This window comes from Pseudophryne corroboree, chromosome 2, assembly GCF_028390025.1.
Source record: "Pseudophryne corroboree isolate aPseCor3 chromosome 2, aPseCor3.hap2, whole genome shotgun sequence".
In the NCBI taxonomy this organism is placed as follows: domain Eukaryota; kingdom Metazoa; phylum Chordata; class Amphibia; order Anura; family Myobatrachidae; genus Pseudophryne; species Pseudophryne corroboree.
Window position 1 is genome coordinate 521249389 of NC_086445.1, and position 13959 is coordinate 521263347.

The window sequence follows — 13959 nt, forward strand, 5'->3', positions numbered from 1 at the left end:
GATCCTTCGTGGACAATCTGGAACAATGAGGATTGTTCTCACTCCTCCTTTTTCTTATTATTCTCAACCCTTGGGTATGAGAGGAAGAGGAGGAAATACATAGACTGACTGCAACACCCAAGGTGTCACTAGGGCGTCTACCGCTACTGCCTGAGGGTCTCTTGACCAGGCGCAATAACTCTGCAGCTTTTTGTTGAGGCGGGACGCCATCCTGTCTATCTGTGGCAGTCCCCACCGAACTGCAATCTGTGTGAAGACTTCCTGATGAAGTCTCCACTCTCCAGGACGTATGTCTGGTGAGGAAGTCTGCTTCCCAGTTGTTCACTTCCGGAATGAACACTGTTGACAGTGCTCTTACATGATTCTCCGCCCAGCGAAGAATTCTCGTGGCTTTCGCCATCGCCACTCTGCTCCTTGTGCCGCCTTGGCGGTTTACATGAGCTCCTGCGGTTACGTTGTCTGACTGGATCAGAACCGGTTGGTCGCGAAGAAAGGTCTCCGCTTGACGTAGGGCGTTGTATATGGCCCTTAGTTCCAATATGTTGATGTGAAGACAAGTCTCTTGATTTGACCAAAGACCTTGGAAATTTCTTCCCTGTGTGACTGCTCCCCAGCCTCGGAGGCTCGCGTCCGTGGTCACCAGGATCTAGTCTTGAATACCGAATCTGCGGCCCTCTAGAAGGTGAGCACTCTGCAGCCACCACAGGAGAGATACCCTGGCCCTGGGGGATAGGGTGATCAACTGATGTATCTGTAGATGTGACCCGGACCACTTGTCCAGTAGGTCCCATTGGAAAGACCTCACATGGAACCTGCTGAAGGGAATGTTTTTCCCAGGACTCGAGTGCAGTGATGCACTGACACCTGTTTTGGTTTCAATAGGTCCCTGACTAGAGTCATGGGTTCCTGGGCCTTCTCTATCTGAAGGTAAACCCATTTCTGGTCTGTATCCAGAATCATACCCAAGAAGGGCAGACGAGTTATAGGAACCAACTGTGACCTCGGGAAATTGAGAATCCTGCCGTGTTGCTGTGACACCTTCAGCGAAAGTGACACGCTGTTCAACAACTGCTCTTTTGATCTCGCCCTTATTAGGAGATCTTCCAAGTATGGGACAACTGTGACTCCTTGCTTGCGTAGGAGCACCATTATTTCTGCCAATTACCCTGAAATTGGTAATGACAATCCTGTACCGCAATTGTCAGGTACGCCTGATGGGGTGGATAAATGGGAACATGAAGGTATGCAGCCTTTATGTTTAGATACACCATCAAATCCCCCCCTTCCAGGCTGGCGATGATCGCTCTGGGCGATTCCACTTTAAATTTGAACCTTTTCCCATATAGGTTCAGAGATTTTAATTTTAAAAATAGGTCTGACCGAACCGTACGGTTTCGGGACTACAGCCAAGGTTGAGTCATATCGCCTTCCTTGTTGCAAGAGGGGAACCTTGAGCACCACCTGTTGGAGATACAATGTGTGAATTGTATTTAATATTATCTCCCTTCCTGGGGGAGAAGCCGGTAGGTCCGATAAGGAAAAACCGGCGAGGAGGCACCTTTCGAATTCCAGCTTGTAACCCTGAGAAACAATTTTTTATTGCCCCGGGAACCACCTGTGAGTGAACTCAGATGTGGCTGAAGAGTCGAAGACGTGCTCCCACTGGGGCGGACTCCCTTAGCGGAGCTCCAGCGTCATGCGTTGGATGTAGTAGAGGCCGGGGAGGACTTCTGTTCCTGGGAACTAGCTGTGCCCTGTACCCTTACCTCTGGTAAGAAAGGACGCTCCTCGTACTTTCTTGTTATTCTGCGACCGAAAGGACTGCATTTGATAATGTCGTGCTTTCTTAGGCTGTGAGGGAATATAAGGCAAAAGATCAGAATTACCAGCTATAGCTGTGGAGACCAGGTCCGAGAGCCCTTCTCCACAGCCTTGTAAGGTAAACCTTCCATATGCCTCCTTTAGTCGGCATCACCCGTCCATTGCATGTTCCACAGGACACTTTTAGCAGAAATCTACATAGCGTTGACTCTAGAACCCAGTAGACTAATGTCTCTTTGGGCATGTTTTATATATATATATATATAAGACAGCATCTTTTATATATATATATATATATATATATATATACACATATACGAGGGTCAATACCATGGTATCCTTATCTAGGGTTTCAATCTCCGCTGATAAGGTATCTGTCCACGCTGCTACAGCGCTATAAACCCATGCCGACACAATCGCCGGTCTGAGTAGTGTATCAGAATGTGTGTAAATGGACTTCAAAGTACTTTTACTGCAAGCTATCTGCAGGATCCCTGAGGATAGCTGTTAAGTCAGCGCTACCTTTTGGGTAAACGTGACAAAGCTTTGTCCACCCAAGGGGAAGATTCCCATCGTATCCTGGCCCTAGTAGGGAAAGGATACTCCCTGAGAATTCTTTTTGGGAAGCTGCAGCTTCTTGTCTGGAGATTCACGCTCTTTTTCTTCATGAGAGGAGGGAAATTTACCTCAGCTTTCTTCCCCTTAAACATGTGTACCCTCGTGTCAGGGACAGATGAGTCATCAGTGATATGCAAATCATCTTTTATTACAACAATCATATATTGAATACTTTTCTGCCAGTTTTGGCTGTAACTTTGCATTATCGTAGTCGACACTGGAGTCAGACTCCGTGTCGATATCAGTGTCTATTATTTTGGATAGTGAGCATTGTGAGACTCTGAAGGTCTCTGCGACATAGGGACAAACCTGTGTAGACTCACTGTCTGTTCTCTAATCTTTTGTGCAATAAATTTACCTCAGCACTTTATTTCACATATCCAATCAGGTGTCGACGGAGACACCACTCACACACACATTTGCTCCATCTCCTTATTAGGAGAGCCTTTTACCTCAGACATGTCGACACACACGTACCGACACACCACACACTCAGGGAATGCTCATCTGAAGACAATTCCCCCACAAGGCCCTTTGGAGAGACAGAGAGAGAGTATGCCAGCACACACCCCAGCGCTATATGACCCAGGAAAAAACACAGCAATTTAATGTTTACCCAGTAGCGCTGTTATTATCTGCGCCGAATTATGCGCCCCCCCTCTTCTTTAAAACCCTCTCTTCTACCGTGGTATAAGCAGGGGAGAGTCCGGGGAGCTTCCTCTCAGCGGTGCTGTGGAGAAAAACATGGCGCTGGTGAGTGCTGAGGGAGAAGCCCCGCCCCCTCGACGGCGGGCTTCTGTCCCGCTAAAAGTGTAAAATTGGCGGGGGCTCATGCATATATACAGTGTCCAGCTGTATATATGCTCCTTTTGCCAAATAAGAGGTTTATATTGATGCCCAGGGCGCCCCCCCCTGCGCCCTGCACCCTTACAGTGACCGGAGTATGTGAGGTGTGTGGGAGCAATGGCGCACAGCTGCAGTGCTGTGCGTTACCTCAGTGAAGATCATGAAGTCTTCTGCCGCCTCTGAAGTCTTCTTTTCTTCTCATACTCACCCGGCTTCTATCTTCCGGCTCTGCGAGGGGGACGGCGGCGCGGCTCTGGGATCGGACGACGAGGGTGAGATCCTGTGTACGATCCCTCTGGAGCTAATGGTGTCCAGTAGCCTAAGAAGCAGGACCTAGCTTCAGAGAGTAGGGCTGCTCCTCTCCCCTCAGTCCCACGATGCAGGGAGTCTGTTGCCAGCAGAGCTCCATGAAAATAAAAAACCTAACAAAATACTTTCTATCAGTAAACTCAGGAGTGCTCACTGAAAAGCACCCAGCTCGTCTGGGCACAGTATCAAACTGAGGTCTGGAGGAGGGGCATAGAGGGAGGAGCCAGTGCACACCAGGAACTAAATTCTATCTTAAAGTGCCCATGTCTCCTGCGGAGCCCGTCTATCCCCATGGTCCTTACGGAGTCCCCAGCATTCTCTAGGACGTTAGAGAAATGTTGCTATGGGGCCCACAAAGTTCTGTCTCCGCCCATAGGTCAGTGAGATTAATTTACATATCATAATAATATATTTGCATATCACTGAACTCTCCCGATTTTGGGGAGTCTGTCCCGACTCGTGGTCCTAGAAAGGGGCGGGACTAATATGGCAGCGAGAGGAGTCGCCCAGGAGCGATTGTAATGAAATCTGAAAACACTACAGGGTCATCCCTGAGGAGCAGCTGCAGCACAGTGTTATGCTCGTCTTATATGTAACCCGGAGAAGTCCTGGCAGCGCTGCGGAGACGTCTGTGCAACCATGCAGCGCGGCCAGCCAGGGACTATTACGGGGGAAAGGGCGTGTCCAAAGCGTGTCAGGTGACCATATTTACTTAAATATCACCGCCCTCTACAGACGTGATCATTCATCGACACCTCTGGCAGGGTTAGGGTAGGAAAAGTTTTCACAAGTTGGAAAGTTGCTGGCGCAGGGTCCGAGCTGCTCCGGGGCAGGATGGACGCACTGAAGTCTGCGGGAAGGGCGATCATCAGGAGTCCCAGTATAGCAAAGCAGTCCTGGGGAGGCGGCAAGCACAAGAGTAAGTGGAGGGGATAAAAGCTATATATACACATATATCTATAGGCGTTTATCCGTGTTTGTGAGTCTGTCCCCTTTGCGCTGTGCTCCCTTCTCTCGGCAGGATTGCTGACAGCCCACTATAGGGGTCGCCGATAAGTTTGGCAGAGTGTAATTACTCCATCTGTCGCTCTCCCTGATACCGTAAAAATAAGTTTTGGTTTTACAACAGTTTCTTTCCTGATTCCCTCACTGACAAGTAATGCTGTGTATCACCCCATCCTGCTCTTACTGTATAACTATAGTGAAGGTAATCTGCCACAGTTGCTGCGCTAGTGCAGTGCCTGGCACAGTAATAGGGGCATCTATAGCTCTTCCTTAAAATGTAAGACGCCTTTTTCTCACCCCCAAAACTGCTAAGGGCACAATAGTGACTTCCTAACCTGTAGCTGAGGTTGTGTGCTAAGCTGTAGTGCAGTGTACCTATAGAGCTGGGGAGGGACATATCGGATGTACACACAGAAATGTAACTGGAAGTAAATTAACGTTCTGTAGGAATAGCTTCTACTGTAACAGAATGATGACATGGCTGCTCTTAAAATAACCCAGCATATTCTGCTTTGTTTTCTCTGTGGGTTTTTTGTTAGTGGAGTGACTGAATACATCTGTTTGTGATTAAAGCAATTGTCAGAAATTACTATTTGAGGCTACTCCTTACAATCCATGACCTGCCCCAAACACTTCTCTAGCGAGGATGCCCTGCCACAGCATTCTTGGTTTTAGCCATAACCATTTCCTAATAGCACATCTGTGGTAAGGCATGCTGGTATGTGTCGTTCCACAGTAGCTGGAAGGATACATGTTGACTAAGTGGTGTGAGTGAGACATTCTTCCCCCCCCCCCCCCCTGCTTTTGGCCCTTACAGACTGCGGTTATGGCGTACACACTTGTCCTGACATGCATACTCATTATTATTATTACAACAAGCACGGTCCTGCCTGTCTCTGGGGAAAGATTGATTGGTGATGTAAGGTCACTGGTAAACGTAGTGGAATTTATTTACTTAAGTATCAATTGCAACAGCACATATCTGGCACTTTTTTTTTTTTTTTTTTTTTTTTCCCCCCAGAACACGTGGGTCACTAGGTCGACATGAATTGTTGTGTGTGTGTGGGTTTTTATTTTTATTTTTATTACTGTTATTTTGTGCCGTTTTCTTTGAAAAGTGACTGGGTACCCCAATTAGTGCACCGTGTCCCCTCGCATGGCGAGCAAACTTCGGCCAAGGTGCCTCGCTCCGCTACTGCTGCGCTCGGCACGGGTTACCGTTCACAATTTTGTAGTCCATGTGGATCATAAAGGGGGGGGGGGGGGGGAGAAATTATGCTGTGGGAGGTTTAGGATTAGGTGGTGAGAGGTTTTTATCGGTGGGATGCTGCTGTATGCATACCTCCCAACATGACCCTCTCCAGGAGGGACAAAGTGCTCTGCTTCTGGCCTTTTCTCTTAATTTATGATTGCTGGCACCTGTTTTGTATACGTTAATAGATGAGGTGTTTCATCACAGGTGATTGTAATCCATAAATTTAGAAGGAAGTCCAGGAGCATAGCATTCTGTCCCTCCTGGAGAGGGTCATGTTGGGAGGTATGCAGTGTATGTACCACTGATAATCCAACACAGTGCTGGATTATCAGGGCTGTAAAATGAGAAATTCTTTAAAATTGCCAATGAACCGTTTGTATGGTGTAATTTTACAAATGATGGCAATTGATGTCTAGCTAACTGAGTTAAGGACACACCCCTCTTGAAAAGTTACAAGGTATGTAATGTTGCAGATTACTGCTAACGGGCTTGTCAACCCAAGTGAGTCAAAGAAATTATGTATTGGCTTAATTTAATTTTTAATATGCAGGCTTCTACTTGACAGGAATTGTTTTATGCCACAACTATGTGCTTGTTGATGGAAGTTCATGAAAAAATGTGGAAGGTTTATATTTTCCCCCAATAACTAGTCTTCTCCATCCCTGGTTTTTATCAAGTCTTATTGTAGGAATTCTATTTTTACCTGTGATATGTTTATACATGTTGTGACGTGCATATTCTTCAACTAATAATGCCACATATACACTACTAGTACTGCAAGACTAAATATATGAACACCTCTCGAATATAACTCAATCCTACTGAAAGCATTACATATTCAGAGATCAGAGTCCCCATGTGCTGTCATACAAATCCCATGCAGTGTTTGAACTGCCAGGGCTGGCATCCATTTATATGATTTGCTAATACGCACATCATCAGATCAAGTTTGTTGGGTTTTTATTTTTAGTAAGACAGATGTCTCGGGCCCACACACATGGCTATTTCTGGCAAGTTTGGTGTAAAACAACCAGTTTGGCAGACCTGTGTGCGAATACAACTTCTCGGTTACCTAAGAAACTGACTGCCTCTGACGACTTAACGAGGGATGAGCTGAAATTACAAAGTATGTTATTTTTGTAAATCAAAGTTTTAAAATTCTTTCTGGGCATGAATGCTCTTTTATAAGATAACTACATGATGAGGGGAAACTTGCGACGATATGTAATGGATTCCGAGATCACCGGAGGTGCGGGACGCTGGCTGATTCTTCCTTTTTTTTTTTTTTGGCATAGTTTTGCCTTGCAAGTGTTTGCCCCTTTAACCACTTAACTAACCTAATTACCCCTGCTCCTCCAAAAAAGCTCAGAAATTGGTGTGTGAAGAACATGTATTTGAACTTATCCAAAATTATTTTATTTAAAAAAAATAAAAAAATAAAAATTCTATTTTATTTGTGCAGGGAGGCAGAGCGACCTTCTGGTCTCTGAGTGGCAGCAGCGGGACGTTTTTTATTTTCCCTGCAGCTGCACACGCTGTGTATCTGACTGGTCGCATCCTGTGTGACCAGATCAGATAAGGCACTTGTCATTGAGCTTGCATCTGATGTTACCATGCCAGGCAAGTGGTTAAAAAAAACAAAAAATAAAAAATAAAAAATTCAGATATGAGCAAGCATCCTATACCTCCGTCGATCTGACACCATTGCATCCTACCGTTGGTGGTGGTGTGGTTTTTTTCTTTCTTGAACTTCCTAGTGGATGCTGGGGACTCCGTAAGGACCATGGGGAATAGATGGGCTCCGCAGGAGACAGGGCACTTTAAGAAAGAATTAGGATACTGGTGTGCACTGGCTCCTTCCTCTGTCCCTCCTCCAGACCTCAGTTTGAATCTGTGCCCGGACGAGCTGGGTGCACCTTAGTGAGCTCTCCTGAGCTTGCTAGGAAAGAAAGTATTTTGTTAGGATTTTTTATTTTCAGCGAGATCTGCTGGCAACAGACTCTCTGCTACGTGGGACTGAGGGGAGAGAAGCAGCCCTACTCACTAGAAGATAGGTCCTGCTGCTTAGGCTACTGGACACAATTAGCTCCAGAGGGATTGTACACAGGAACGCACCCTTGGTCGTCCGATCCCGGAGCCGCGCCGCCGTCCCCCTCGCAGAGCCAGAAGACAGAAGCCGGCGTCAGAAGCAAGAAGACTTCGAAATCGGCGGCAGAAGACTCCAGTCTTCATATGAGGTAGCGCACAGCACTGCAGCTGTGCGCCATTGCTCCCACACTAAACCCACACACTCCGGTCACTGTAGGGTGCGGGGGGGGGGGGGGCGCGCCCTGGGCAGCAATTAGGTACCTCTTGGCAAAAGCAGCATATATACAGTTGGGCACTGTATATATACATGAGCCCCCGACATTATTTTTACACAAAACGCGGGACAGAAGCCTGCCGCTGAGGGGGGCGGAGCTTCTTCCTCAGCACTCACCAGCGCCATTTTCTCTCCACAGCTCCGCTGAGAGGAAGCTCCCCAGGCTCTACCCTGCAGAATCACGGTAGAAAGAGGGTAAAAAGAGAGGGGGGGCACATAATTAGGCGCAAAAACATTATATACAGCAGCTACTGGGTTAACACTAAGTTACTGTGTGATTCCTGGGACATATAGCGCTGGGGTGTGTGCTGGCATACTCTCTCTCTGTCTCTCCAAAAGGCCTTGTGGGGGAACGGTCTTCAAATAGAGCATCCCCTGTGTGTGTGGTGTGTCGGTACGCTTGTGTCGGCATGTTTGACGAGGAAGGCTATGTGGAAACAGAGCGGGTACAAATGAATGTGGGGTCGCCGCCGACACCCGATTGGATGGATATGTGGAAGGTTTTAAATGATAATGTTAATTCCTTGCATAATAGGTTGGATTAAGCTTAAGCCTTGGGACAGTCAGGGTCTCAACCCATGCCTGATCCTACAGCGCAGAGGCCGTCGGGGTCTCAGAAGCGCCCACTATCCCAAGTTGTTGACACAGATATAGACACTGATTCCGACTCCAGTGTCGATGGCGATGGGCAAAGTTGCAGCCTAAAATGGCTAAAGCCATCCGCTACATGATTATAGCAATGAAAGATGTGTTACACATCACAGAGGAAACCCCAGTCCCTGACAAGAGGGTTTATATGTATGGGGAAAAAAGGCAAGAGGTAACCTTTCCTCCTTCACATGAGTTAAATGAGTTATGTGAAAAGGCTTGGGAATCTCCAGATAGAAAACTGCAGATTTCCAAACTGATGCTTATGGTGTATCCTTTCCCGCCAACTGACAGGTTACGCTGGGAATCCTCCCCTAGGGTAGACGAAGCTTTAACACGCTTATCCAAGAGGGTAGCTCTGCCGTCACAGGATACGGCCACCCTAAAAGATGCTGCGGATAGGAAGCAGGAGGGTATCCTGAAGTCCATTTATACACATTCAGGTACCCTAATAAGGCCAGCGATTGCGTCAGCCTGGATGTGTAGTGCTGTAGCAGCATGGACAGATACCTTATCTGAGGAACTTGATTCCTTGGAGAAGGATACTATATTACTGACCCTGGGGCATATAAAAGACGCTGTCCTATATATGAGAGATGCCCAAAGAGACATTGGCCTACTGGGCTCTAGAATAAATGCAATGTCGATTTTCGCCAGAAGGGTCCTGTGGACTCGGCAATGGACAGGCGATGCCGACTCAAAAAGGCACATGGAGGTTTTACCTTACAGGGGTGAGGAGTTGTTTGGGGACGGTCTCTCGGACCTGGTCTCCACAGCTACAGCTGGAAAGTCAATTTTTTTGCCATATATTCCCTCACAACCTAAGAAAGCACCGTATTATCAAATGCAGTCCTTTCGATCACATAGAGGCAAGAAAGTCCGAGATGCGTCCTTTCTTGCCAGAGGCAGGGGTAGAGGAAAGAAGCTGCACAATACAGCTAGTTCCCAGGAACAGAAGTCCTCCCCGGCTTCCTCTAAATCCGCCGCATGACGCTGGGGCTCCACAGGCGGAGCCAGGCCCGGTGGGGGCGCGTCTCTGAAATTTCAGCCACAAATGGGTTCACTCACAGGTGGATCCCTGGGCTATAGAGTGTGTCTCAGGGTTACAAGCTGGAATTCGAAGTGATGCCCCCTCACAGTTACCTCAAATCGACCCTGCCAGCTTCCCCCATAGAGAGGGAAATAGTGTTAGCAGCATTCACAAATTGTATCTCCAGCAGGTGGTGGTAAAGGTTCCCCTCCTTCAACAGGGAAGGGGTTACTATTCGACAATGTTTGTGGTACCTAAACCGGACGGTTCGGTCAGACCCATATTGAATTTAAAATCCCTGAACATATACCTGAAAAGGTTCAAGTTCAAGATGGAATCGCTCAGAGCGGTCATCGCAAGTCTGGAGGAAGGGGATTTTATGGTGTCTCTGGACATAAAGGATGCTTACCTTCATGTCCCCATTTATCCACCTCATCAGGAGTACCTCAGATTTGTGGTACAGGATTGTCATTATCAATTCCAGACGTTGCCGTTTGGTCTGTCCACGGCACCGAGAATATTTACCAAGGTAATGGCAGAAAAGATGGTGCTCCTGCGAAAGCAGGGAGTCACAATTATCCCATACTTGGACGATCTCCTCATAAAGGCGAGGTCCAGAGAGCAGTTGCTGATCAGCGTAGCACGCTCTCGGGAAGTGTTAAAACAGCACGGCTGGATTCTGAATATTCCAAAGTCGCAGCTGATTCCTACGACGCATCTGCCCTTCCTGGGCATGATTCTGGACACAGACCAGAAGAAGGTTTTTCTCCCGACGGAGAAGGCTCAGGAACTCATGACACTGGTCAGAGACCTCTTTAAAACCAAAACAGGTGTCGGTGCATCACTGCACGCGAGTCCTGGGAAAGATGGTGGCGTCATACGAGGCCATTCCCTTCGGCAGGTTCCATGCGAGGACCTTTCAATGGGATCTGTTGGACAAGTGGTCCGGATCGCATCTACAGATGCATCGGCTGATCACCCTATCCCCCCAGGGTCAGGGTGTCTCTTCTGTGGTGGCTGCAGAGTACTCACCTTCTCGAGTGCCGCAGATTCGGCATTCAGGACTGGGTCCTGGTGACCACGGATGCAAGCCTCCGAGGGTGGGGGGCAGTCACACAGGGAAGAAATTTCCAGGGTCTGTGGTCAAGTCAGGAGACTTGCCTTCACATCAATATCCTGGAACTAAGGGCTATATACAACGCCCTAAGTCAAGCGGAGACCCTGCTTCGCAACCAATCGGTGCTGATTCAGTCAGACAACATCACCGCAGTGGCTCATGTAAACCGCCAAGGCGGCACAAGGAGCAGGGTGGCGATGGCGGAAGCCACCAGAATTCTTCGATGGGCAGAGAATCACGTACGAGCACTGTCAGCAGTGTTCATTCCGGGAGTGGACAACTGGGAAGCAGACTTCCTCAGCAGACACGACCTCCACCCGGGAGAGTGGGGACTTCATCAAGAAGTCTTCACGCTGATTGCAAGGCGATGGGAACTGCCACAGGTGGACATGATGGCATCCCGCCTCAACAAAAAGCTACAGAGGTATTGCGCCAGGTCAAGAGACCCTCAGGCGATAGCTGTAGATGCACTAGTGACACCGTGGGTGTTCCAGTCGGTTTATGCGTTTCCTCCTCTTCCTCTCATACCCAAGGTGCTGAGAATCGTAAGAAAAAGTGGAGTGAGAACAATACTCATTGGGGTCGATTCTATTCGGCAACTAATGAATAGCGCCGGGAATTAGCTCCCGACGCTATTCAATTCAGCAACTAATTACCTGCAATTGTCGGGAATTCTTCTCTCATCCCCGGGGGATGAGAAGAGAAACCCGACAAAAGTGCTGCCTCGCGGCCGGCGCGAGGCTGATTCTGTCGGGAATCAGCCTCGCGCCGGGGAGTTAAGACGGAGAATGCCCGTTCTCCCGACAATTCAACCTGTTTTGTCGGCGAGAACGGGCCATCGCCGACGTAACTAGTTGCTGAATTGAATAGCGTCGGGAGCTAATTCCCGGCGCTATTCATTAGTTGCCGAATAGAATCGACCCCATTGTTCCGGATTGGCCAAGAAGGACTTGGTATCCAGAGCTACAAGAAATGCTCACAGAGGACCCATGGCCTCTACCTCTAAGACAGGATCTGTTACAACAGGGGCCCTGTCTGTTCCAAGACTTACCGCGGCTGCGTTTGACATCATGGCGGTTGAACGCCGGATCCTAGCAGAAAAAGGCATTCCGGATGAGGTTATTCCTACGCTGATAAAGGCTAGGAAGGACGTGACGGCTAAACATTATCACCGTATATGGCGAAAATATGTTTCTTGGTGTGAGGCCAGGAATGCCCCTACAGAGGAATTCCAGCTGGGCCGTTTCCTTCACTTCCTACAGTCGGGAGTGACTTTGGGCCTAAAATTGGGGTACATTAAAGTCCAGATTTCGGCCCTATCCATTTTCTTTCAAAAAGAACTGGCTTCTCTTCCTGAAGTTCAGACGTTTGTAAAGGGAGTGCTGCATATTCAGCCTCCGTTTGTGCCCCCAGTGGCACCTTGGGATCTTAACGTGGTGTTGAGTTTTCTGAAATCACACTGGTTTGAGCCACTTAAAACCGTGGAGTTAAAATATCTCATGTGGAAGGTGGTCATGCTATTAGCCTTGGCTTCGGCTAGGCGTGTGTCAGAATTGGCGGCTTGGTCACATAAAAGCCCCTATCTGGTTTTCCATATGGACAGGGCAGAATTGCAGACTCGTCCACAATTTCTGCCAAAAGTGGTGTCATCTTTTCATTTGAACCAACCTATTGTGGTGCCTTTGGCTACTCATGATTGGGAGGATTCCGAGTTACTGGATGTAGTCAGGGCTTTGAATATTTATGTAGCCAGAACGGCTAGAGTCAGGAAAACTGAGTCGCTGTTTATCCTGTATGCATCCAACAAGCTGGGTGCTCCTGCTTCAAAGCAAACTATTGCTCGCTGGATCTGTAACACGATTCAGCAGGCTCATTCTGCGGCTGGATTGCCGCTTCCAAAATCGGTAAAAGCCCACTCCACAAGGAAGGTGGGCTCTTCTTGGGCGGCTGCCCGAGGGGTCTCGGCATTACAGCTTTGCCGAGCGGCTACTTGGTCAGGTTCAAACACTTTTTTGCAAAGTTCTACAAGTTTGATACCCTGGCTGAGGATGACCTTGTGTTTGCTCATTCGGTGCTGCAGAGTCATACGCACTCTCCCGCCCGTTTGGGAGCTTTGATATAATCCCCATGGTCCTTACGGAGTCTCCAGCATCCACTAGGACGTTAGAGAAAATAAGATTTTACTTACCGGTAAATCTATTTCTCGTAGTGTATGCTGGGCGCCCGTCCCAAGTGCGGACTTCTTCTGCAATACTTGTATATAGTTATTGCTTAAATAAGGGTTAAGTTATGGTTGCATCAGGGTTATCTGATGCTCTGTTGTTCATACTGTTAACTGGGTAAGTTTATCACGAGTTATACGGTGTGATTGGTGTGGCTGGTATGAGTCTTACACTGGATTCCAAAATCCTTTCCTTGTACTGTCAGCTCTTCCGGGCACAGTTTCCTTAACTGAGGTCTGGAGGAGGGACATAGAGGGAGGAGCCAGTGCACACCAGTATTCCTAATTCTTTCTTAAAGTGCCCTGTCTCCTGCGGAGCCCGTCTATTCCGCATGGTCCTTACAGAGTGCCCAGCATCCACTACGGACTACGAGAAATAGATTTACCAGTAAGTAAAATCTTATTTTTCCTGGCTATTAATCAGTGATGTGCGGTCAGGTGAAGCAGAACCTCTCCTATCATGCTCCAGAGTTTTGACTATATAAATAAGAAAAATACAAAGAAGATACTACAATGTTATCTTTTGTATTCTAATACTTTGTTTTATAGTCAATTCTGGAGCACACTTTGCACATCTCTGATCAAAACTTGCCAAATCTTACATCCATGGGTCACACAGGGATTTTCATTCATTCATTCTCCCCCACATCACTGCTATTAATGTAATCTCGGACACAAACTATTGACATGGTTTATGCACTAGTATTGGGAACTGTATTTGAACTGT

General features: G+C 47.8%; 1 protein-coding gene across 1 annotated transcript in view; it reads left to right on the forward strand.

Annotated features, from left to right (window-relative positions):
* Window positions 1-4326: 4326 nt before the first annotated feature.
* LDLRAP1 (low density lipoprotein receptor adaptor protein 1) overlaps window positions 4327-13959 on the forward strand; it is a 151367-nt gene continuing 141734 nt past the window's right edge. Inside the window, exon 1 of the mRNA XM_063954172.1 lies at window positions 4327-4513. Coding sequence (XP_063810242.1) covers window positions 4429-4513 — 85 coding nt within the window. The 5' untranslated portion in view covers window positions 4327-4428. The remainder of the gene's footprint in view (window positions 4514-13959) is intronic.